The sequence below is a fragment of the Leopardus geoffroyi genome, chromosome B1, assembly GCF_018350155.1.
Source record: "Leopardus geoffroyi isolate Oge1 chromosome B1, O.geoffroyi_Oge1_pat1.0, whole genome shotgun sequence".
Lineage (NCBI taxonomy): Eukaryota > Metazoa > Chordata > Mammalia > Carnivora > Felidae > Leopardus > Leopardus geoffroyi.
The window spans coordinates 172,320,501-172,347,583 of NC_059327.1; the positions used below are offsets into that span (position 1 = coordinate 172,320,501).

At 35.5% G+C, this 27,083-nt stretch overlaps 1 protein-coding gene across 1 annotated transcript in view; it reads right to left on the reverse strand.

The window, feature by feature from the left end:
• Nucleotides 1-27,083, reverse strand: part of UBE2K (ubiquitin conjugating enzyme E2 K) — a 69,012-nt gene that overhangs the window by 4,254 nt on the left and 37,675 nt on the right. Inside the window, exons 3-6 of the mRNA XM_045474987.1 lie at nt 22,123-22,181; nt 13,950-14,032; nt 2,925-3,024; nt 139-267 (exon numbers count right to left, since the gene is read on the reverse strand). Coding sequence (XP_045330943.1) covers nt 139-267; nt 2,925-3,024; nt 13,950-14,032; nt 22,123-22,181 — 371 coding nt within the window. The remainder of the gene's footprint in view (nt 1-138; nt 268-2,924; nt 3,025-13,949; nt 14,033-22,122; nt 22,182-27,083) is intronic.

The following is a 27,083-nucleotide window of genomic DNA, read 5'->3' on the forward strand; positions in this document are numbered from 1 at the left end:
TTATAATAACAGAAGAAAGTTTATCAAAACTAGATTTAGAGAGTATCTTTGAAACACTTTTGTCAGCCAAGGATTTGCAGCAATAATTTTAAGTCAATCAATAAATGTATCAAAATAAGTATGCTTTTATATACTTACCCTATCAAAGCCCATAGCACATAAGTTTTCTATTTTTTTGGTGTATTCTGGACTAGAAACTGGTGCTCCAGCATACACATGTGCCCAAAGTCGAGCTGTCTGTTTGAACATTTCAGGATTTTGTTTGTACTATATGGAGAAAAAAATCAAATGACATGACAATACAGTAGTAGTATTCAATACTTAATTGCCTAAGAACTTGTTTTTCTTTTTTTTAAGTTTATTTACTTTGAGAGAGAGAGCACATGCACAAACAGGGGAAGGGCAAAGAGGGAATCCCAAGCAAGCTCTGCACTGCCAATGTAAGCCCAATGTGGAGCTTGAACCCATGAACCTCCAGATGATGACCAGAGCCGAAGTTGGACGTGAAGTGTCAAACATTATACAACTAAACAGAATGATTTGCTTCTAAAACTAGGTGGACATTCACTAATAAATGTAACTGACATTTGTACTAACCACAGTTCATGACAGAATACAACTAGACTTCACTGTTTTGCTAGAGCTGTATTAGCATACAGTGATTTAAGGATATGCCATGTGCAATGCCTGTTTGTTTTTTTAAAGATTTTATTTTGGGGACACCTGGCTGGGTCAGTTGGAGAGCATGGGACTCTTGATCATGGGAGTTCAAGCCCCATGTTGGGCATGGAAACTACTTAAAGGAAAAAAAAAAGATTTTATTTTTAAGTAACCTCTACACCCAACTTGGGGCTCGAATTTACAACCATGAGGTCAAGAGTCGCGTGTTCCACCGAACAAGCCAGGCAGGTGCCCTGATTTACAGCATGTTTTGAAAGGTTTATGAACTTATCTCTTAAAAGTACCATAAAGTACTTTTAAAATGTAATACTTCCCATTCTCATTGGAATGAGATAAATTTATTCTCAAACTGAGGCCAACATTACTTAACAAGTGACGTATGACTTTAAAATAACTATTCAATTCACTTTAATACTTCTTTTAAAAGTATTGAATATTTTAAGACTGATAAGCTTCTACTGTATATTAAAATGAAAAACCTAGTTTCTACCATGTTAATTCTTAATAAGAGAATAAGTCAAATTATTGAACTGTTTTAGGAACAAGAAGAAAGTGCTTAGACCAACTTCAGGCTTTGAGGCTCAGATCTCCAATAGGAACTCAAAGCTGAGACTCAAGCTATGGTTTTGACTACCCAGAGGGAATGAACAGTGTATATATGTAGCACGTAAAACCCTAATTCTAAGCACTCTGAGACAAACAGATAATATTAACAAGTATATACATTAAACAAGGAGTGAACAGCTTTTCAAGGGAAAGGAACAGGTTTTACTAACAGGAAAGTTTCCTCAGGCAGAGGAAACATGACAAATTGGGGGAAATAACCAGTATAAATGAATGCCATCTTGAAAAGGCAAGGAATCCAAGGAACAGTAAGAATTTAGATGAGATAAGCTGGGTTTGTAGACAGTTCAAATCATGGAAAAGCTCTGCGAACTAAAGAATCTGGATTTACCAAGTAGGTAATAGCAGAGCTTCCAATAGGTTTTTAGTAGTAAAGTAAAATAAGATTTGTACTTTACAAAGCTAACTGGTATCAATGTAGAAGATGGGGGAAGGAAGAGGCCGAAGAAGGGGTAGGTATAAGAGCAGTCGAATGGAGATATTTTTAAAAATGTGAACTAAGGCAAATCAGAGAAGTATGATGAAAGAGATACTGGGAATGGAATCAACAAAAGAAAAGGAGACAAAGAAATTCCAAGTCTGTGATGTGGACATTTAAATTGATGATAGTATAATATAAGGATGGAAAGTTCACAGGATTTAAGATTCTAGGTTCAGTTTTGGGAATACTATGCTGAGGTATCAGTGAAACATTCATATAGGGCTATCCTGTTTCTGAATAGGCTTTTGGGCTCAGAGAGAGGTCAAAGCCTAAACATTTTCTCAACTTACAGGTGATCGTATCAGTATGGATATGATCACCTAAGTTACCATATATAATGGAAAATAAAAGGAACAGTGTCAAAACCAAGGAACCATATTTAAGAGGGAGGAAAAAGAGAAATAATTGTAGAAACTAAGAAGGAACAACTACAACTACCAAGATGAAGAGAGTGTTGTATCTCAAGTCAAGAGAAGAAAAATTTTTAGATGGGGAAAAAAAAAAAAAGCTCAGTAAATCCTAATGGCTTAGAGGTTGGCAAACTTTCTCTAAAGACCAGATAACTATTTCAATTTTCAGACCATACCGTCTTTGTTCCAACTGTTCAACTCTGCCACTTTGTGGCTGGAAAGTAAACAAAGGGGTGTGGCAATAAAACATTATTTACTTGTAATTTACTGTCCTCTGTTAAGATCCTTGGTAACATTTACCATGCCACTTCAGCTATAGCAAGAGCTGGTTAAAATGATCATCAGGGGAGGGATCATCACTAAACTGAAGGACAGAGATGGATACACACATGATAAAGCATGTACAGTAAATAATCACAGAATCCAGATGTAGGCAGGACTATGGGTGTTCACTGTGTAATTCTTTTCACATTGTGCGTTTGAAAATTTTCACTGATGTGTTTTTTAAAAAAAGCATCTATCACATATCCAATTAAATTAGTATTTTAAAAATCAGTAAATTAAGTTTTCACTATTATATCTGAAAAAATAATCTCACCACAAGAAAGAAAACCATTTCCAAATTTAGTTTCAATGGAACTATGCTCATGTGTTAACACTGCAAACCACTATGGTAGTAAAGAATTATAGGTAAGTATAAGAAGGTCTTATAAAAGCAGCTACCTTACCTGATTTGCTACTACTGCATCTTGTGGATCATCTGGTTCTGCAGCTGCCAACAGGGCTTGCAATGACAATAATACCGTGCGGAGAGTCATTGCTGCTGCCCTAAAATTCAAACAGGAAAATATTCCAGTTAAGAACACACTGCATGACAAAAACAAAAGTGGATGTTTCCTAAATAAAATATAAAAACTGGAGATAAAAATAATTTAGATTTTATCTTAATCATGTAGCTAAATTGTAGAAATGTATATATCTACCTACCATATTTTTCTTCTTCTTGACTTTAAAATGAATGGAGTCTATTTCTTAAGACAATTCAAAGCATCCTGAATTGGCCTTCCTTTTCTTTTTGTTGGCAATATCCTTCTAGTCAACTTTATCCACTGACTTAATTTTCTACCCACTTCTCTACACATGAAGTGATAAACTAGTATGTGTAACTTTCTTTCAATCCCACTCCATAAACATATAAGATACCATCAAGCAAATATCACTTATTTTCAAGAAAGCCTAAAAGCACTCCATAACATTCTGAAACAGACCAAGTTTACTTAAAACATATCACCACTAAATTCATGCTTCTAAATGTATTTTGTAAGCAAGTATTTATCTAAAAAAATGGTATCTACATAACCAGCAAGGATTCTTCGTGTTTCCATTAAAAAAGCTGTCTGACCAATATAGAAATATTCATAAATAAATGCAACAGTGAAATATTTAAAAAGTTGAAGGAGCATTAAATAATAAGCCCATTTGAACCACACAAATTAGATCATTCTAATCCAATCTTTTTCAACTGGGTTCCTCATTTTAACCACGGAACAGAGAAAATTACCGAGTGACTATTTTCTCAATTTTCCCAAGAATGGTACCATCTTTGACTATTACAATAAAGGTTAGTTTATTACCAATAATGGAGGCCTTAACCAACAATAGATGCCTTAAGGTAGTGTACCCCACAAAGTGTAGTTTCACCAACCAGTAGTGTCAACATCACCTGGGAAACTTGTAAGAAATGAAAATTTTCAGCCTCATCCCAGACCTCCTGAATCAGAAATGCCAGGGTAGGATTAACAAGTACCCCAAGTGATGTTTTTTTAGTTAACATCTTAAAACACTTTTTTTTAATTAAAAGAAATTTTATTTTTTTATTTTAGAGAGAGAGCAAGTACACAAGCAAGGGGGAGGGAGAGAGAATCCCAAGCTCAGTGCAGAGCCTGACATGGGGCTCAATCCCACGACTCTGGGATCATGACCTGAACCAAAATCAAGAGTCAGATGCTCACCTGATTGAGCCACTCAGGCACCCCACTCCAAGTGATTCAGATGCAACCTAATGTTTGAGAAATACTGTTTTAGGGGATTACAGCCTGAGCTAATTAAGAAGGGCTACTCTAAACCAATATAATAAAATCAATGTCAAAACTGTAGTTCCGTATTTTATATATGAGAGAAAAATTGCATCACAAATGAATCATCAAAAATGCTACCAGAATAAGGGCGCCTGGGTGGCGCAGTCGATTAAGCGTCCGACTTCAGCCAGGTCACGATCTCGCGGTCCGGGAGTTCGAGCCCCGCGTCAGGCTCTGGGCTGATGGCTCGGAGCCTGGAGCCTGTTTCCGATTCTGTGTCTCCCTCTCTCTCTGCCCCTCCCCCGTTCATGCTCTGTCTCTCTCTGTCCCAAAAATAAATAAACGTTGAAAAAAAAAAAATGCTACCAGAATAAAAATTTTTATTTCTCAATCTACCTTTTTGAGAAGTTTAATCGGAAAAGGAAGAGACTGGTTATGACACAAAAGTTAGCTGAAATGCTAAACTAGCATTAAAGAGAACAGGATTTTAAAAGCTTTTTAAACCACTATATATGGTTATGTAATGGAAATTTCTAATTCTGAAACAGGGCTGGAAAAATGGAGATTGTTTTTCTAAACCAAGGTTCTAAACTTCCAGGGCACCTGGGTGGCTCATCAGTTAAGCATCTGACTTTGGCCCAGGTCATGATCTCATGGTTTTTGAGTCTGAGCCCCGCACTGGGCTCTGTACTGAGAGTGCATAGCCTGCTTCTGTCCCCCCCCCCCCCGCCCCTCCCTCCCTTGCACGTGCTCTCTCTCAAAAATAAACATAAAAAAAAAATAATAATAAGGTTCTATATTTCCCAAGAGCTTACAAAAGTTACTTTCAACCAACAGGTACACCATCTTTAGAATGAATATTCTTTTAAGACAGGAATCAAAGCATAAAAATCGGTATTTAGCGCTTAAATGTTCATTCTTGTCCTGCCGTTATCACTGTAACAATGTGAAATCTTTCTTAATTAGAAGTACACTACTTTTGGGGCACCTGGGTGGTTCAGTCAGTTAAGTGTCCAACTCTTGATTTCGGCTCAGGTCATCCATCATCTGACAGTGGTGAGATTGAGCCCCAAGTCAGGTTTTGTGCTGACAGCTTGGGATTCTCTCTTTCCCCCTTTCTCTGCCCCTCCACTGCTCACACACTCTGTCTCAAAGTAAATGAACATTAAAAAAAATACACTACTTTCATTGTCTATTTGGGTAATTAAATTTTTTAATGTTTATTTTTGAGTGTGTGCACGCACAAGTAGGGGAAAGGCAGAAAGAAGGAGACAGAGGGTCTAAAGTGGGCTCCATACTGACAGAAGAGGCCAATGTGAGGCTTGAATTCATGAACCTGTGAGATCATGACCTGAGCCAAAGTTGGACACTTAACTGACTAAGCCACCCATGTGCCCCTCTATTTGGGTAATTTTGAAGAGAATGTTTAAAGGTACGTGAACATCAAAAGCTGCCTACATGTATCAGCATAAAGCTCACCTCCATCACCTGAAAATCATCCAGAAGAGACAAAAATACAAATTATCACAGAAATAGGATATATAAAGTTAAGCTGGCTACTCTAATATTCCATTGAACTTATTTAAGCACACCAATGAAAAAATCCGTGACATTAAACAAAATCTTAAGTTACATAATTTTTAGTTAATATAATTATTTCTTTCAAGGAAAGTTATCTGAATATTAAAGATAAATCTTCACTCAAAGGAATATTTCATACTAAAACAATTATTAAACTCACTATAATTTTAACTTGTAATAAAAACATGAAAACATGTAAAATAAAAGCCGTCTAAATCTCACAAATCATTGGGCAACTGAGTGGCTAAGTCAATTAAGCATCCAAGTCTTGATCTCAGCTCAGGTCACGATCTCATGGTTCATGAGACTGAGCCCCATATGTCAGCCCCTACACTAACAGTGCAGCAGAGCCTGCCTGGGATTCTCTCTCTCTGCCCCTACCCTGCAAGCTCGCTCTCTCTCTCTCAAAATAAATAAATAAACTTAAAAATCTCACAAATCTTAGCAAAACCTTAATAACATTACATAGATAGATTTATATTTTTATCTCAAGGCAATAAACATTTTTCTTTAAAACTTGATGAGCTCTTGGGGCGCCTGGGTGGCTTGGTTGGTTAAGCATCCGACTTCAGCTCAAGTCACGATCTCCTGGTTCTTGAGCTTGAGCCCCACGTTGGGCTCTCTGCTGTCAGCACAGAGCTTCCTGCTTCAGATCCTCTGTCTCCCTCTCTCTCTGCCCCCACCCCCACTCTTGCAAGTTTTCTCTCTCTCTCTCAAAAATAAATAAATGTTAAAAAAAAACTTGATGAACTTTCAAAAGAATGAATTTGGGCCCTTGCTTTACACCATATATGAAAATTAATTCAAAATGTATCAAAGAATTCTGTCTCCCTCTCTCTCTCTGCCCCTCCCCCACTCATGCTCTGTCAAAAATAAATTTAAAAAAACTTAAAAAAATAAAAAAAAATGGATCAAAGAACTAAGTACAAGAGCTAAAACCATACAACACTTAGAAGAAAACATAGGGGGAAAGCTTCACAATTGGGGTTGAATTTCTTGGATGGGATATCAAAAGCACAGGCAACAATAGGAAAACTGGAGAAACTGGTGTAACTACATCAAAGTTAACTGTATAGACAGAAAAACCTGTGCAAAGGATAAAATCAATAGAGTGAAAGGCAACCCACAGAATGAGAGAAAATATTTGCAAATCATATCTGATAAAGGGTTAATGTTTGGAATATATAAAGAATTGCTGTTAACAACAAAAACTCAAAAAATAAGGACCTGAACAAACATTTCTCCACAGAAGATATAAAAATTGCTTATAAGCACATGAAAAGATGCTTAACATCACTAATTGTTAAGGAAACCAAACAATGAGACACTACTTCACATCCATTAGGATGGCTACTCTCAAACAAAACAGAAAAATAACAATTGCTGGTGAAGATGTAGAGTCACTGGAATCCTTGGGCATAGTTGGTGGGAATGCAAAATGGAGCAACAATCACAAAAAACACTATAGCAGTTCTTCAAAAAACAAAACAAACAAACAAAAAAAAACACCTAAACACAGAATTACCATATGATCTAACAAATCCACTTCTAGATACAGACCCAAAATAACTGAAAGCAGAGACTTAGATACTAGTACACCCATGTTCATAACAAGTATTACTCACAATAGCCAGAAGGTGGAAGTAACTCATTTCCATCAACCCATGAATGAAGAAAATGTGATATTTATCTATCTATCTACACACAATGAAATATTATTCAGCCTTAAAAAGACAAATCAGACCCATGCTACAACATGATGAATCCTGATGACATTAAATTAATAAGTGAAGCCAGGAATAAAAAGACAAATACTATGATTCATGAGGTACCTAGAAAAGCCAAATTCACAGAGACATGAAGTAGAATGGTGGTTGCCATAGGCTAGAGCAAGACAGGAATGGGAAATAAGTGTAGAGGTGCAGAGTTTCAGTTTCAAAACATGAAAGGGTGGGGAGGAGGCGTGGTAGAAGGATGAAGAGTCAAAGCACAGAGGATTTTTAGGACAGTGAAAGTACTCAGTATACCACAATGATGGATACATGTCATACACTTCTTCAAATGCACGGAATGGACAACACTAAGAGTGAACCATAATATAAACTATGATTGGGATAGGTCAATGTAGATTCATCAACCATAACAAATGTACCATTCTGATGGAGGATGTTGATAATGGGGGAGGCTATGCATGTGTGGGGGCAGGGAGTATATGGGAAATTTCTATACCTTTCTTTCAATTTTGCTGTGAACCTAGAACTGCTCTAAAAAAATAAAGTCTTATTAAAAAAAAAAAAAAAAAAACCTGGGGACTGGGGACTGGTAGCACAACAATGTGAATATACTTAATAATACTCATCTGTATACTTATTTTAAACAGCTAAGATTACCATGTTATAGGTCAATTAAAAACACCAAGACGGTAAATTTTATGTCATATGCATTTTACAGTATAAAAACATTGTTTTTGAGAGAGAGCGAGAGCGATAGAGAGAGAATGTGTGGGAGGAGGGGCAGAGAGGGAGATAGAGGATCCCAAGCAGGCTCTGTGCTGTTATCCGACACAGGGCTCAATCTCACAAACCGTGAGATCATGACCTGGGCTGAGATCAAGAGTTGAACCCTCAAGACTGAGCCATGTAGGAGCCTCAAAAACATTTTTTAAAGTGAGAAGCTCTTCTCTTAGAGAGTCATAAGTCCTTAATATAAATACTTAAAAATACTTTTCCTTTATTTCCACTGTCTTTATTGGGAAGACACAAACTACTATAGTAGACCTCTGAAATTACCACTTTAAAAACCAGAAACTAAGGACCTAAAGGTGAACATGTTAGAAGGGATAGTTTGCTCTCAATATGGAAGAAAAAAATCTTAGACTTCATTCATAACAATCTTAAAGAGAAAACGTTATGTTTTCTGTATGCTTGAAATTTTTCATAATAAAATGTTGGGGGAGGTATTTATAAATCATTAAGAATTAATTAGCTAGGGGCGCCTGGGTGGCTCAGTCGGTTGAGCACCAACTCTTGGTTTTGGCTCAGGTCATGATCTCACAGTTATGTGGGTTTGAGCCCTGCATTGGGCTCTGTACCTACTTGGGATTCTCTCTCTCCCTCTCACTCTCCCACTTGCCAATTTCTGTCTCTCTCAAAATAAATAAACTTAAAAAAAATTTTTTTAATTAAAAAAAAAAGAAATTAGTTAGCTAAAAAGAAACCTAAATGACACTTGAAACTAATACTGTATGTCAACTATACTTCAATACAAAATAAAAATTTTAATATTTATTTTTGAGAGAGAGAGAGAAACAGAGTGTGACTGGGGGAGAGGCAGAGAGTGAAAGAGAAGACACAGATTCTGAAGCGGGCTCTAGGCCCTGAGCTGTCAGCACAGAGCCTGATGTGGGGCTTGAACTCACAGACTGCGAGATTATGACCTGAGCTGAAGTCAGATGCTTAACCGACTAAGACACCCAGGTGCACCCCTCCAATAAAAAATTTTTAAAAATAAATGATAAAGAGGAAAAAAACCACTCTAAATGTAAAGTTTTAAAAAGCTAGACAAGAAAATTAATGGTAAAGAATGACACTGTTTTAATTTAGTTGTAATAAAATTACTATCAAAACAAAACCTAGTCTTCTGGCTCTAAGTACTATAGAAATTATAACATCTTTGATAGTGTAAAGAAATATATGAATTTTTTGACTGCTCAATGTTTAAATCTAAACATAGTAATGTGAAAAAAGAATACAACTGAACATACAATCTTTCATTCCATTTATTGTTTTACACAGTACTAACTAAATACACAATGCATTGAGATTTTTAGGATTTAGTATGTAAAAAACAAATCCTAACAGGTAAACAGGATTATGAAATTTCAACTTGTGTCAGCTAATTTTAATAATCAGTGGTTGACATACCTTACAAATCTATCTTAAGTAAATCGATTTTGCTCAGATCACAGAAACACAGTTAAGATGGCTAATTAAATATTCATGCATACAGGGACATATGTACCCCAATGTTTATAGCAGCATTATCAACAATAGCCAAAGTATGGAAAGAGCCCAAATGTCCATCGATGGATGAATGGATAAAGAAGATGTGGTTATACATACATACATACATATATATACATACATACACATATAAATATGTTATATGTGATTACACACACACACACACATACACACATATAATGGATTATTACTCAGCAATCAAAAAGAATGGAATCTTGCCATCTGTAACTAGGTGGATGGAACTGGAGGGTATTATGCTAAGTGAAATTAGAGAAAGACAAATATCATATGACTTCACTATATGAGGACTTTAAGAGACAAAACAGATGAACATAAGGGAAGGGAAACAAAAATAATATAAAAACAGGGAGGGGGACAAAACATGAGACTCTTAATTATGGAGAACAAACAGAGGGTTACTGGAGGGGGTGTGGGAGGAGGAATGGGTTAAGGGGCATTAAAGAATCTACTCCTGAAGTCATTGTTGCACTATATATATGCTAACTGATTTGGATATAAATTTAAAAAATTAAATAAAATTAAAAAATATATATTCATGCATACAGAGTAAGGCCTTCAATATGTACAATAGCCATGTGAACTGTCTCTATTGTTGACTGTTATTTTCTATTAAGAGTCTTCCAGAAGACCATCAACATAATTGATGTTTATTTAAAACACTGACTACTTAAAAATGGCAACTTTTTTGTTTTAATTTTTTATTAAAGTATAATAAGCAGAGTTATACAGCTAGATGAATTTTTATATATGTATACAACATCCATGTAATCATCACCTAGATCAAAATATAGAGTACTTCTAGCACTCCAAAAAGCCTTCTCATGCAACTCCCTTTCACAACCCTCATCTACCCCCACCACTGTCCTAATTTCTATCATAGTTTTGGCTTATCTTAAATTTTATAAAAAGCTATACAGTACATGCTCTTTTACGTCTGGGTTTTGTCACTCAACATGCCTGTGAGAATAATCCATGTTATTTGTGTGTCTATATATATATATATATATAGTTGTTATGGTGTGATTAAATGTGCTATAAATATTCTTGTACAAGTCTTTTGGTGGACGTGCACTTATTTCTCTTGGATATAGACCTAGGAGTGGATTTGCTATGCCATATCAAAGGTGTATGTTTAGCTTTGGTAGATACTGCTGGTTGAGTGGTTGAACCATATGCCTACCATCAATGCAAAAGAACTATTTATAAGTGTGTAGTAGTATCTAATTGTAATTTTAATATGCATTTCCCTGATGACTGACACTGAGTATTGCTTATTAGTCATCTAAATATTCTCTTAATGCCTGTTTATGGCTTTTGGAAGGGCAGTTTCACTGAGGGCAATTTTTATGTGTAGTTATTTTCTTCTATCCCCTATATTCAGAATAGGTGTCAGTGGAAAAACACCAGAGAATAGTTTCTTCATACAACACACTGTATAGTTAAGAAATAAACCATACTAACATTAAGTTGTTAAATATTAAAGGTAAATCGCCATCCATATATACTAATAAAAGACCAAGACTAACAAACTGTCTTCTAGCACACCTATCCCAAGTTATTCAGTGTTTACTCAATTTATTTTTCTGAAGATTACTGTCTTGTAGTTTTCTTTACCAAATTCCAGCTCTGAAGCCTAAACATGAATATCCACTGACTGCCAATTATACCTCAATAAATGGGGGGGGGGGGGGGGGGGAGGGTAGGTAGTATATCCATGTATATCCAATCTCACCTATTTTATCTGATATTATTTTTTAACATTTCAATTATATAGATATGAAATGAAACTAAATTTAGCTACTTCACACCTGCCTAAGGAAATGAGAATAGTTGACACAAAGTGTTTCAGTACAAAAGTTCAAGTTCTCTCTCTACACATTCACCATCTTCTTTCAACTATCTACAGGGAGATAATCAGATGTGGTAGTACTGCTGGCTTAACTCTGAGCAAAAAGGGAAGTCGGTGGAAAATTTCAGTCTAGTGCTTTAATTGTTTTTAAAAAGGGGGGCGGGGGGAACAGGGAGGCGAGTGTATCATTCTAGCTGCTGAGAATTGCTGAGTAGGGCAAAGTTACAAACAGGGGGGCAGGCTACTGTAATCATCCAGCAAAGAGGTAATGTGATGTGGGCCAGGTAGTTAGTAGCAGTGCAACTGCTTATAAGACTTTGGTGGTTTCACCAACAAAATTTGCAAACAGGGTATACAGGGTACCAGAGAAACAAGAACCAAGGATCATGAGGAGGTTTTGGCCAGAGCAAATGCAAGGATGTAGCTGTCAATAACTTAGATGGGGTGAAGCAGGTTTTGGGTTACGGGATTATCAGTTCAGTTTTCAACATGTTTACGTTTGAGATGTCTACTATATACATAGTCAAGTAAAGATGTTAAGCAGGTAGCAGGATATGAGCCTGGAGTTCAAGAAAGATAAATTTATGAGTTGCTGGTATTTAAAAAGTAAAGTTATAAAATCAGATGAGCATATCAAGAAAGTGAGTATAGATGAAGAGGAGCATAGGTAAAGACTTAGCTTTCAAGTACTGTCATGTGCAAAGCTCCAGGAGAAAAGGGAGAAACTAGTTAAGGAGTCAAGGAGTCTGGGAGTGGACATAGGAAAGGGGAAAATAGAAGACCTAATATCCCAGAAACCAAGTGAATAAAAAGTACAATGTCTGCAAATATTCCTTAGTACCACTGAATGATTGAGCTATTATAAGGGGCCTTTCAGATAACTTTATGGATAAAAATACTGAGTCCTATAAATTGCAAAAAGCTACAAATTAAATGAAGGACAGATTAGGTCTATTCCACACTACTCAATGTTTAACAGTATGGAATATATATCAAGAAACTAGATCCCAAGAGATGATCTGAGGGAGGCGGCTTTACCCAGATGTGCTATTAGAATAGAAAAACAAGGGGCACCTGGGTGGCTCAGTCAGTTAAGCATCTGACTTCGGCTCACGTCATGATCTCACCATTCATGGGTTCAAGCCCCATATCAGTCTCTGTGCTGACAGCACAGAGCCTGGGGCCTGCTTCGGATTCTGTGTTTCCCTGTCTCTTTACCCCTCCCCCACTCATGGTGTGTGTGTCTGTTCGTCTCTCTCTCTCAAAAACAAACAAATATTGAAGAAAAAAAAAAAGAGTAGAAAAACAAAACCAAACCAACAACTCTTGTCTGTTTATCCAGTTACTAAATAAACCAAATCATCCAAACACTAAATGTTGTCATTCCTGTTTCATCCTGTTCAGATTCTATTCTTTCCATTTCTTAACAAATCAAACACATAACTTATTACTGTTTTCTCCCACTCCAATGTCTTTTTATACTTGTTTTAGTTTTTTCCATCCATGTTGTTAGACTATGCCGGGATCTACTCTAAGAAAATTACATAAACCAATTCATGTAATACTTTTAACAGCCTTAAGAAGCAGGTGTTAACCCTATTTGTGAGATGAGGAAACTAAGGCACAAAAGCTAGGTAATTTGCTCAGGACCACAGTTCAGTAAATGGCAGAGCTAGGTTTGAATTTAAAGGGTAAGAACACTGCTAAAATCAGATCAGACAAAGCATGTGAAAGCAGTATAAAGTGCCATACAAATGAAGATATCACCTACAAAGGCACTCCTTTCTTCAAATCTGAGAACCTTAACTCTATCCAATTAACACAACTTTCAATATTTTTGTTGCCTACATTACATCCAAGTCAGAGCTGATTACTTCAATATTTAATTAGTCTTTCACAAACATCTTTCAGAGATAGCAAGAACTAAATTTACCAAAATAAATGAAATCAATGCTTTTCAAGATGTAAGATCTAGTATCTAACGTTACCTAATAAGTCACTATTTAAATAATGATTGTGATCTCAAATCTACCACATTTTTGATTATGCACTTAAGAGACTTTATAAAGTTTCAAAATTACAGCCCAAATAGGAGAAAGTATAATATATGCTTATGTTCTGAGGCAATTACACAGGTAACACTCTAAATATAGTTTGGAATTCATATGAGAGAGGGGAGAAGGTGAATTCAAAATCTCTTACCATTGATCTTTCAGGATATCCAAACAAATAGCCCCTGTGACGGAACTAATATTAGGATGCCATATTTTAGTGATAAACCGGACCTAGAATATAAAGCACACTTGAGTTTTTAAGTAACAGAAACAAAACACATATAGTTCAAATAGAACTACAGGAAAATGAAATCTTCATATTAAAAAAAAATGTCCATACTTACATTACCATCATTTTGCCTACCTGAAGGGAGGGGTGTGGAAGACAAAGCATTCAGTAAGCTGAATGTTGTCACTGACATACATTATTTTTAAACCTTTAATAAATGTTCTGCCTCTAAAGAAACCCAACAATTATTAGGTGTTTATAATTTACCTAGCATAATATTCCATGCTATAATAACTACAACATAGACTAAAATCCACTTAGGTAGATGAAGTAATATAAAATCAAAATTAATACAGATAGTAAATGGCAATTTATTTAGTGTCAAGTAGGATGCAGAAGAGGTGTGAAGGACAAAGTAAGTAAAATCAGTGCTTGGAAGCATTTAAGTAGTAAGTAGCTGTAAGATGTCTTCTAATATTTTGCAACATTTTTTTCCCTCAATTTCTTTTTAAAAAAATAATTCAACAAACATTTGGAAGATACTGGCACTGAGGAGACACTAAGGCTTAGTGTTTAACAGATTTATCCAGGGGATGCCTGGATGGCTCAGTCTGCTGAGCATCTGACTTTGTCTCAGGTCTGATCTTACCATTCGTGAGTTCAAGCCCTATGCTGGGCTCTGTGCTGACAGCTCAGAGCCTGGAGCCCACTTCAGATTCTGTGTCTCCCTCTCTCTCTGAGCCTCCCCCACTCGCACTCTCTCTCTCAAATATAAACATTAAAAATTTTTAAAAATAAAATGAAAAAAAAAATGTATCCAAAATCAAACAACTAGCCAGCAATAGAACAACACACACACTTATACAATCTCATTTCAGATTCTGAGTCTCCAATTGCCTATTTGTCTCAGCACTGATGAGTAAGAAACCAACAAAGTGAAAATGCTATCTCTAACAGATCACCATGAAATGAAATGTAGTTCATCATCTCTTACTTATGAGGTTTTTTTTTTGGCAGGGGGGGGGACCAATTACTATTGGGGGGAGGGGAGGGAACCTATTATTGTTATTATATCTAACATGTTACAATAGTCATCTGAGTCAAAACTCCTTTACACCTAATAGATTAATTACTATAAAAGCCAAGCTTATCCAAAAATTGACTCATCAATATATGCTTCAAATCTAAGCTATTTATGGAAAGAAGCTAAACAGACAGCTTCCACTTTTCTCCTTGTGATTCATTTTGTCTATACTACCTGTTACTGCTTCCTCACTTAATTACTCACTAACTTATATGCTGGAAAAGCACTTCAACAAAATACCTAAAACTGAGGGGCTCTTTCCATGCCCTGATCCTTTTTTTGTTCTTAAAATAATTTTATTGCTTTCAAAGATGACATCCACAGAATCACAATCTCATTAAACAAGACCATCATTCTACACTTTGGTTACTAAACAGTCTAATGACTTTACTACCTTCAGTTTTGCTTCCTCAAATCCATTCTCCACATTGAAACCCAAGAGTAACCTTTAAAACATATCTGATTCACTACATAAAGAGTAACCTTTAAAACATACCTGATTCAGCCTTCTGAAACTGAATATATATATATATTTTTAAGATGACATGAGAGATAGGCTAAGGTTGGTTTCAGAAAGCGGGCTTACATGAAGGGAATGAGAAGTCATTAAAGAGCCTTAAGTAATGAATCAGGTATGTTTTAAAGATATAAAATAACCAGATGCCATAATTTCCGTAACTCAAGGACATTATAGCATTTTGTGACTTTAAAACAAAAGTTGGTTCAATCTTTTCAACAAGATTGGAAAATTAATTTTAAATTACTGCTGAAGTTGTCAGAATGTTTATGGTGTAGGCAAGTGATCTAAGGTATCTTGCTTTTTAAAGAGTCATCTTCAAACCATGATCTCTATAGACATATGAAGACAAACATGCATAAATGCAAGATCAAGGAAATTATTAAACTCTTACTTGTACTATAATCTACAGTTAGAATAAATACTTCTGAATTTAGGGGCGCCTGGGTGGCGCAGTCGGTTAAGCGTCCGACTTCAGCCAGGTCACGATCTCGCGCTCCGTGAGTTCGAGCCCCGCGTCGGGCTCTGGGCTGATGGCTCAGAGCCTGGAGCCTATTTCCGATTCTGTGTCTCCCTCTCTCTCTGCCCCTCCCCTGTTCATGCTCTGTCTCTCTCTGTCCCAAAAATAAATAAACGTTGAAAAAAAAAATTAAAAAAAAAAAAAAAAAAAAACTTCTGAATTTAAAAATGATCTAATAAAAAATTTTTCAAGAGGACACTGATTATCCACTAGTATAGATGTAAATAAATGTTCTAGTAGTTTTTTCTGTGGTTTACCACTCTTTCTCCCCTATTCCTCTCTTCTTTGTTATTATCAACTACCTCCTTTCTCAGATTTTTCATGTCTTTATCTTTCTCAAGACTTACTATCACCAATGGTATCCACAGGTGTCCCAGAATTTTGTCCTATTATTCTATACACACAATTCAGATCTACTATATTCGTCACTTTCTCCCATAGTGCTAACATCTCTGTTATGTATCAACAAAAATGTCAAAAAAACTTGGAGGGGATGAAGTATAAAAGTAACAATACAATGACACTTACCATGACCTACTTTAGTCATATTTGACCCTGATCACAAAACAATATTAAACCAACTTTAACTAACTTATTGTACAAAAGAAAATACTATTTTATTTTAAATATGCCTGTGCAGATGGGCAGACCCATTAAAAATTATTAGCAATGAGAGGAGCCTGGGTGGCTCAGTCAGTTAAGCATTCAACTTTGGCTCAGGTCATGATCTCATGGCTTGTGAGTTCAAGCCCAAGGTTGGGCTCTGTGCTGAGAGCTCAGAGTCTGGAACCTGCTTCAGATTCTGTGTCTCTCTCTGTCCCTTCCCTGCTCATGGTCTGTCTCTCCCTCAAAAATAAACATTAAAAAAAATTTTTTTAAAAAGGTTATTAGCAATGGTATTTATACTTAATTTCACATATAAAAACTATGTTTATAATGCCAAGGCGAAAGAGGAAAATTCACAACCTAATCTCCAATACATAATTGGACAAATCATTGAGCTAGAGTTTTCCTAATTTAATGAGTTTTTTCATTATAGTTCACTCCAGAAATAACACTGATTGTATGCATTGAATAAAATTCTTCTTACACTATATTCAGCTGACTCAAAGATATACCTCCTCCGTCTAGAAGCAAACTTTCTGCTCTTCAGGTTGGTAATTTATTGCAGAATAAAAATAAGAAATACTCTGTGACCACTATTAAGCTATCAATCTAAGTTTCTTTTATTTATTTATTTTTTAATTTTTTTTTGTTTAACGTTTATTTATTTTTGAGACAGAGAGAGACAGAGCATGAACGGGGGAGGGTCAGAGAGAGGGAGACACAGAATCCGAAACAGGCTCCAGGCTCTGAGTTGTCAGCACAGAGCCCGACGCGGGGCTCCAACTCACGGACCGCGAGATCATGACCTGAGCCAAAGTCAGCCGCTTAACTGACTGAGCCAACCAGGTGCTCCTCAATCTAAGTTTCAATCTTGGGCAATTTTACCTGCACAGTAAGAGAATTTAGCCAGCTACCTTTGATACTTTTATCTCATGAGGCTTAAAATTAAGCATGAGCCCACAATATTAAACATATGTGAACATAATCCAGCCAGAAATTTACAAATATAACTCCATTCTTTGTTATATTTACCCATCAGTAAAAATTCAAATCAATATGGTACATATCTAGAACACATTTATATGTTCATTAACATTTACTGCGAAAGCTTAATGCCATAAATGAGTACCATATTTAAAATAATACTAAATTATAACTACGATTGACTAGTTGAAGCCAGAGGGAGACACATTTGAATGATAGAAGGAAGACTTTTCTAAATCTTGAAGGTACCCAAATATGCAATGGCTGGAATTAGGACAGTTGTGGTCTGAAGAGCAACATGAAGTCTGTTCTTAGATTATGAGTCTCTTTTTTCCATTGTGCTAATAAGAAAAGGACTTATAAAACAGTGATTTCAATGATTAAATAAAATATCAAGTGCCTGAAACTGAGCCAGGGCTACGCAATCACTTTGGAGCTATATAAGACTATAGAGGGAAATAAACACTTCCACTGAGATCACAATTTATCCATTTCAAGTGCACAACTCCGTGGTTTTTAGCATATTCACAGAGAAACTATGTAACCATCAGCAATCACTCCCCATTCCTTCACATATTCTCAGTCTTAAGCAACCACCTATCTGTTTTTTGTCTCTATGGATTTGCTTTTTCCAATGTTTCATATTAAAGAAATCATACAATGTGTGGCCTTTTGTGTCTGGCTTCTTTCATGTAGCATGATGTTTACAAAGTGCATCTATCTTGTACCACGTTATCAGTACTTCATTTATTTTTATAACACAAATAATATCCCATGGCATGAACCTACCACATTTTGTGTATCCATTCAGTTGATGGACATCTATGTCATTTCCACTTTTGGGTCATTATGAATAGTGCTGGTATGAACATTTATGTACAAGTTATGTGGACAGATGTTTTCACTTCTATTGGGTAGATACCTAGAAGTAGAATAAGCTAACCCTGTATTAACCATTTTGACTAAACTATGTACTAAAGCAACTCCAACATTTTACACTCCCTCCGGCAATGAATGAGAATTTCAATTTATACAGGAAATTTAAGTGTCAATGCTGAATTTTCAAATGATGTCACAGAGGGAAGCCAACAGACTGCTTCAAGAAGGGCCTTTTAGAGTGGCAGTCGCTGGTTAATGCTAATATTTACATAATGCTTACTTTGTGTAGGCATAGTTGTTAAGTACTACTATTTCATTAAATCTCAGGTACCATGAATTATTTAATACACCATTAGATTATGTACCCTAAGAAAAAAACTCTGCCAATTAAATTATGACATCACATCCACTGAAAGGTGTATCTTGATGTCAGATGTATCAAATATGTGAAAAAATGTTTGATAGAATTACTGAAATAATTTTCACATGGATTAATTCCTTTAATCTTTATAATCCCAAGGGAGGATTTACAGATGAAGAAACTGGGGCACACAGCAGTTAAGACAGTTTGCCTAAAATCATTAAGCCAAGGATGACTGGCTGGCTCACTTGGAACACGCCATTCTAGATCTCAGGATTGTGGTTTGATCCCCACATTGGGCACAGAGATTTAAAATAAATCATAAAGCCAGTTAAATGGCTGAAGTACATCTGAACTTCAGTGAATTGCTCTTGTTCTTGGTGGAGTCATATTTACTGCTTTAGAGATTATGACTCACTCCTTCCTCATTAAGATAAAAAAAAGTGGAGCACACTGGGCCTTATGGGATTTGTGTTCTATTTAACCTCTAGGCCTCAGTTCCCTCATTTATTAGGACTATTATAAACACTGTCGCAGGAAAGGCATATAAAATTTTTGGCACAAACCAAGTGACAGCTGCTACTGCCATTATTTAATGGTAAAAAATATAGTGGTTGAGGGCAGTCTCTTTTGAGGTCTTTTCTTTCTTCCTCCTTGTTTCCATTAAAAATTTTTTGTAGGCTATGAGGGCAACCTTATCACTAAACGTTTAACATCTGTTTATGGGCACATGGGTGGCTCAGTCAGTTAAGTGACAGCAGGTCACGATCTCATGGTTTTGGGAGTCTGAGACCCACATCAGGCTCTGCACTGGCAGCGTGGAGCCTGCTTGGGACTCTCTCTCCCTGTCTCTCTCTCTCTCTCTCCGTCTCTGCCCCTCTCCCACTCACCCTCTCAAAATAAATAAATAAACTTTAAAAAAAAAGTAAAAAATAAAATCTTCTGTTAAATTTATGGTATTCAACAATTTAAAGTATCCTCAAGTGACTATTCATTCCAATGATTACACTGCAACCTATATTGAAACCAGTGGAGGGCAACCAGGATGAGGATGAAAATTAAGTCACAGATATAAGATGAAAACTTAATAATTGTGGCCATCTCTAAGTGCTAATATTGAAACATGTTTTTTTAAATAATTCAATATGTAATTTTCTCAAATTTCTACAAAAAGCGCAAACTACTTTTATACTAGGGAAAAAAAAAAAAAAAAAGCAAGAAAAAAGAATCAACCAGGCTTAAATGGTAGAAACAACCAAAATGTTCCTTCCTTGATGGTTAAAAAAGTGGCATATATAGGGGCAACTGGGTGGTTCAGACGGTTAAGCATCCAACATCAGCTCAGGTCATGAGCTCTCAGCCAATAGCTCAGAGCTTGGAGATTGCTTTGGATTCTGTGTCTCCCTCCCTCTCTGCCCCTCTCCTGCTTGCACTGTCTCTCTCTCTCAAAAATAAATGAATGTTAAAAAAAAATTTTTTTTAACGTAGCATATATGAATGGAATACTATTTAACCTTAAAAAGGAATGAAATTCTGATACATGCTGTATGTAATATGGATGAACCTTGAAGACATTATATGAAGTGAAATTAGATACAACAGGACAAATATTGTGTGATTCCACTTAATTGAGGTACCTCACATAGTCAAATTCATACAGAAAAAGTAGAACATTGCCTATGGAGCTGTGGGCATGGGGTAAGTAATAGGGAGTTACTGTTTAACAGATTAAGATGCGAAAGTTCTGGAAATGGATGGTAGTGATGACTGCACAACAATGTGACTATATTTAATGCCACTGAATTACACTTAGAAATGGTTAAAATGGGGGGTGCCCAGTTGACTTTCCCACTTTGGCTTAGCTCATGATCTCATAGTTCATGAGTTCGAGCCCCACAATGGGCTCGCTGCTATAAGCCTGACAACGCAGAGCCTACTTTGGATCCTCTGTCCCCTCTCTTTGCCTCTCCCCCACTTGCACTCTCTCAAACATTAAAAAAAAAAAAAAAGACATAAAAAAAGAAATGGTTAAAATGGTAAATTTTATGTGTATTTAATGACAATTAAAAAAAATCAAACTGGTGTTATCAGAAAATAGATGTACATAAGCAACAGAATAATAGACGCTCCAAACTTGGCAGGTGACCCCAACGCATCCTGGAACTTCCATTACCATGTCTTTTCTTAAATGGGAACAACCAATAGGTTGAATAAATTCCAGAACATGATGATTGGGGTCCAGCTGTAGAAGGTTTTAAATGCCCAGCTAAGGAGTTTAGACTTTATTAACAAAGAAAGAAAAGAAACATCAAAACTGCACTTTAAGAAGGAAGCTGTTCAGGAGCACCTGGGTGGCTCAGTTGGTTAAGCGTCAGACTTCAGCTCAGGTAATGATCTCGCAGAGTTTGTGAGTTCAAGCCCCACGTCGGGCTCTGTGCTGACAGCTTAGAGCCTGGAGCCTGCTTCAGATTCTGTGTCTCCCTCTCTCTCTGCCCCTCCCCTACTCACGCTCTGTCTCTCTGTCGCTCTGTCTCTCTCTCAAAAATAAATAAACATTAAAACAAAATTTTAAATAAAATAAAGGAAGCTGTTTAGTGAAAAAATAAGTTTTAATTCAGTTCCCCTTGTTATACATGACCCAGGGCATTCTGTTTCGTCTTTTAACATTCACCACTTACAATTGTTTGTTCGTAATTTTATTTTCCTGCTAGAATGTGAGCTCCATGAAAGGAAGGACAGTATGTCTTATTTATTGCTATACTGGCACACAGTACTCAAATAACTACTGAATGAATTCAGAATATATTCTTCCCTAAAAAAATACTTCTTCAAGGCAAGTAAGAATTTGTATAAGGGTTCGCTAAATTTGGGAACACTGCCAATTTTTCCAGACCTAGAATTTAAGCCATTGTCAGATGAAACTCCTATTCCTGTCTAGAGCCATTACTAGCTGCCTCTGAGTAAGCTTGCTTTCCATTCTAATTCCAGAAGCAAACCATCTGCCATTACCTGAAATCTTGTCCACACTAAATTTACACATACAACTCAAAAAGCTGTAATCTTAGTAAGCACCAAAATATAAATTAAATGGGTAAAAAAAAATTTTTAGAAGTTCATGCACAAAAAATAGGCTTACAATACCTTAGGGGGATTAAATGGATATGTTTCTGGTATTTTTATTTCTAGCTGATATCTTCCTCCTAAAAAACGGGGAAAACAAAGTTAAGAATGCTGCTCATGTCAAATTTGTGAAGCCAAATACAGTGATACAACATCTCAAAACATGTACTACTTTATATTCAATTACAACAAATTCATTTTAACACTGAAACCCAAAAAGGAAATAAAAAAACACTAGTTTTTAAAGGTTATTTAAAGCATATAAAATAGCCATTGTATATAACTATATTAGCTTATCAGTGAATAATAGGACTGGAGATAGATGAATACATTAAATCCACAGACAATCCAATGCTTCATTGGAACAATTAGGTAATACAGGTCCCGTCTCCTTTTGTTTCTTCTAGTCCACATTGAGAAGAGTTGCTAAATAACAAACAATATGGAAGGAATTAAGAAAAAAAAAACCAAAACAGTAAGGAGGTATAAAGGCAGAGATGGTACAGAGAAAAAGGACATATGGTTATGTCATAAACTGAAAAAATCTACTTCTAACTGGTTCTCTCACATGCAGAAATGCCCCAAACTTTTAACTTGTGTCCTAAATTAAAGGCCAACACTTCTTGTTAAAATTTAAAAAATAAAATTCGACAGTAACAGGTAGGCATAAAGACAAAAAGCTATTATCTTCCTCTAAATAGGTATTTAAACACAACAAAAGAGGTGGTTCTAACCAGTAATATATAAACAGAAGGCAACTTTCTGTTTTGAAGTTATCTTGAGCAACTAGCAGCCAAATTGTATTTTAAAAAAGTTTATCTAGCTTCCCATTAACTGGGGTAATTCAAGGGGAAGATAATGGTCTCTCAAAAAACCCTGGAGGGGAAGTCTTCCACTAGATGAGAGGGTGAATTTGAATCCTAACTTTAAGGAACCTTCTAATCCTAAGATTTTATGACCCATTAATGTAGAATACTCATTATTCTAAAACATAGTAAAACTGTGCTACCGAAGTATTTACATATGAAACTATGCGTAGGATTTGCATCAAAATAATCAAGGGATGGATAAGATCAACGACTGGCCCTGAGTTGATAGTTATTAAAGCTGGATTAGGAGTATATCAAGGATTCATTATACCATTTGTCTTCTGTATGTATCTTAAACTTTCTATAATGAAAGTAAAATAAAACAAAAACTATGCACTAGCATTATTAACTTCAAAATTTCATACATTCCATTCTCAGTATATCTTGGATTTTCTCAAATCCACTTCCTCCATTGTTAAGAATAGATGAATGTGGATCTGGGAGAAAAACAAAAGAGCAATTCACTTCGTAACCACTTTCTTCAAGCCCTTTTCTTGCTAATTCTTTTTAATGGAATCCCATAATGACTGATGCATGAGTTGAACTGATGCATGTGCCTGAAATCACAAAGCATATGGCAACAGTGAAATAAACATAAAGGAAAGTAGTCAAAACAAAAGAAACAAACAAGATAGGTAAGAGAAGAGTACCTGAGAAAGTTTTGTGTATACAGATACACCTGTTTACATTTATATTTACAGTTACAAATGATAGCTTCAAATAGAAGTATAATAAATTTGTCCTGATTAATGTGTAGGCTCTTTTTCCTAAGAATCTTACTTTTTCTGATAAATTCTAGATTATGGTCTCTATAACCTTTCATATAAAGTTGTTCCTTCTTGAATGTCCAAAACTCTCTCTTAGGGGCATGAGAGCCCAGATATACTATGTAAATAGTGGACTAGAGTCTCCCAATCCTATTTTTACTCTACATGCCATTTATATGCTCTGTCTTGCCTTATTTTCTGACAACTTTCAACATATAACCACTAACACTAATCATAATATTATTGGATATATATAAATATATCAGAGTGACAGAACTAAGACAACTTTATAACTACATTATTCATATTAAAAGTTTTTGCTATAAATCATTTCTTCTTTAAGAACAGCTTTAGGTATTAAAACTTTATAATCTTTAAATTTAACAATCTAAAAGGAAGACAGGGAAGGGGTAAGGTTTTTAAAATATCAACAACTATTCCATAAATTCACAACTCCTCTTAGGAAAAAAGGCTCAAGAACTAAATAGCTCCTTTGCCACTCAGCTCTTAAGGCAAAAGACGAAAAGAGAGTTAAATAACATGTGCAATACAGTAATTTTTCCATGGGTATTCTACTTTTCAATCTGATTACTTCTAACACAACATAGTTGCCTCATTAGTTAATGATGATTATAAACGTTTTAACATTCTACATGGAAACACTTGCCTTAGCTATTGAGGTTTAAAAGACAAAACAAAAACTATCAAAAACTATCAGTCCTGCAATAAATATTATCAAAATACTCCTCATGTTCATGTCTCAAAAATAGTATCTAAGTTTATGCCCTTGAATATTCAGTGCTTTTCTTCAATAGTTTTATGATAAAAAGAATACAATTTATACAAAAAGCATATTAAAACTAGTCTATCAAAAAACAAACAAAAATACAAACCAACCAGTCTTATCAACATTAATGTCTCACTTAGTGGCAGCAGCAGAAATAAACACTTAAAATATGACCAAACTTGTTTCCAATTAATAAAGAATATGTTTTGTGTGTGTGTGTATGTACATACATATATATACATATATATGTATACATACATATATACATGTATACATACGTATATACATACATACATATACACACATATACATATAACTTATTATTACTACAAATGTGTGTATATATATGTACATACATATATATACATATATATGTATACACACATATATACATGTATACATACATATATACATGTATACATACATATATATACACACACATATATACATATAACTTATTATTACTACAAATGAGTATTATATCCAATTTCTAAAAATTCATCTACTTTTATTAAGGGTTGCTAAGAGAATAATGAACATTCTACCTATCTAATTTGGTTCAGGAGGTGCCTTGTTTATAAATACCAGTTTGCTGGAAGAGTTCTAGAATGATAATGCTACTGCTGTACCGTCTTTTATCCTAAACAACCTAAAAAATTCAAGAATATTTATAATGCCTGCCTTTAAGAAGAAGCTAGTGCATCACTACATACAACATCTACTATTAAGATGAACTTGGGGCGCCTGGGTGGCGCAGTCGGTTAAGCGTCCGACTTCAGCCAGGTCACGATCTCCCGGTCCGGGAGTTCGAGCCCCGCGTCAGGCTCTGGGCTGATGGCTCAGAGCCTGGAGCCTGTTTCCGATTCTGTGTCTCCCTCTCTCTCTGCCCCTCCCCCGTTCATGCTCTGTCTCTCTCTGTCCCAAAAATAAATAAACGTTGAAAAAAAAAAATTTAAAAAAAAAAAAAAAAAAAAAAAAAAGATGAACTTGATTTTTATAAGACAACGAAAGATCTCTTTTCCACCTAATGACTGCCAAAAGGACTAAATGAATAACATCCATGAAAGCATCCAGACAAGGCCTAGCATATAGGAGGCACTCAATAAACAATCTAAAACTAAATGAGGTCAAGAAATGGCAATTATGAACTATAAAACAGAAAATAAAATTTTATCATTTAAGATTTGGTACAATATGCTAAAGACATCCTAGGGTCTTTAAAAATTTAAATGAAAATTGAAAGATATTCTAGAATATTGAATTTTTCTGATAACTTTTGGTTTTCTGATAACTTCTGGTTAACTATTCATTACAGACTGCCCCAATCAAAATAGACATAACCACCACTTCCAATATTCAGTCAATCTTCATTCATTCGAAAGCAGAAAGTAATTAGAAACATAGGGTTTGAAGTCATAGGCTATTAGGACTCAAATCCCAGATGTGCCATTTAGATGTGTGACCTTAAACAAGTTACTTCTCTGAGCTTAAATTTCTTCATCTATGAAACAATGATAACTACTTACCTCATAAGGTTTGTTGCAAGGATTAAATGAGAAAATACATGTAAAGCTCTAAAAATAAGTCAATAAATGCTACTACTACAAATTCTGTTATATGATTTCTATTAACCATACATTTGAGTGCCTATTATATGCAAGAACCTTGGTTATGCTATATAACCCAAATTTATAATAATATTCATTACCGAAGGTTTGCCTAATGAGGAAATAAAAAGCTATAAAGCTTCCTTCTATCTTACCACCCAATTCCACTGTCTAAAGTAGCTACAGACTAAATCTGTGAACACAAAGTTCAGCAAAGTTGCCTCCTTTCTTTTCTATGTGTCTTGAAACGATCACTCAAAGCTTTTCTGAATAAAGAAAATTAAATATTTGGAATACAGCCTGTACGAAGACAAACGAATGAATGAAATGCTAAATGACAAAAGGGAGGGAAGCTTTTTTAATAAATATTTTATCAGTCAGAAATTTAAGGCAAGGTTTGTTATAGATACCATATGAAGGATAATTGAGCATCTATAGTCCATGTAAATTACAGGCTTGACATGCTAGATGTTTTCCCCTGTTAAATTCTAACTATATAACCTGTAATTTGGCCCTAACTAAATCTATGTTGGGGAAAGAAAAAAATGAGCTAAAATTCAATAAGAAAAATCAGTCTAGGGGTGCCTGGGTGACGCAGTCGGTTAAGCGTCCGACTTCAGCCAGGTCACGACTCGCGGTCCGGGAGTTCGAGCCCCGCGTCAGGCTCTGGGCTGATGGCTCAGAGCCTGGAGCCTGTTTCCGATTCTGTGTCTCCCTCTCTCTCTGCCCCTCCCCCGTTCACGCTCTGTCTCTCTCTGTCCCAAAAATAAATAAACGTTGAAAAAAAAAAAAAATCGGTCTATATAAATACCTAAATTTAGTATTTAAATATTCTTGTAATACCCTAAGCCAAATGAAGTTACCTTCCATGTAGTTTAAGGATGCTTAAGATTATTCTGATTTAATGTTTCAGACAAGTTCTAATACACACAATATTTTGATACAGAAAAAA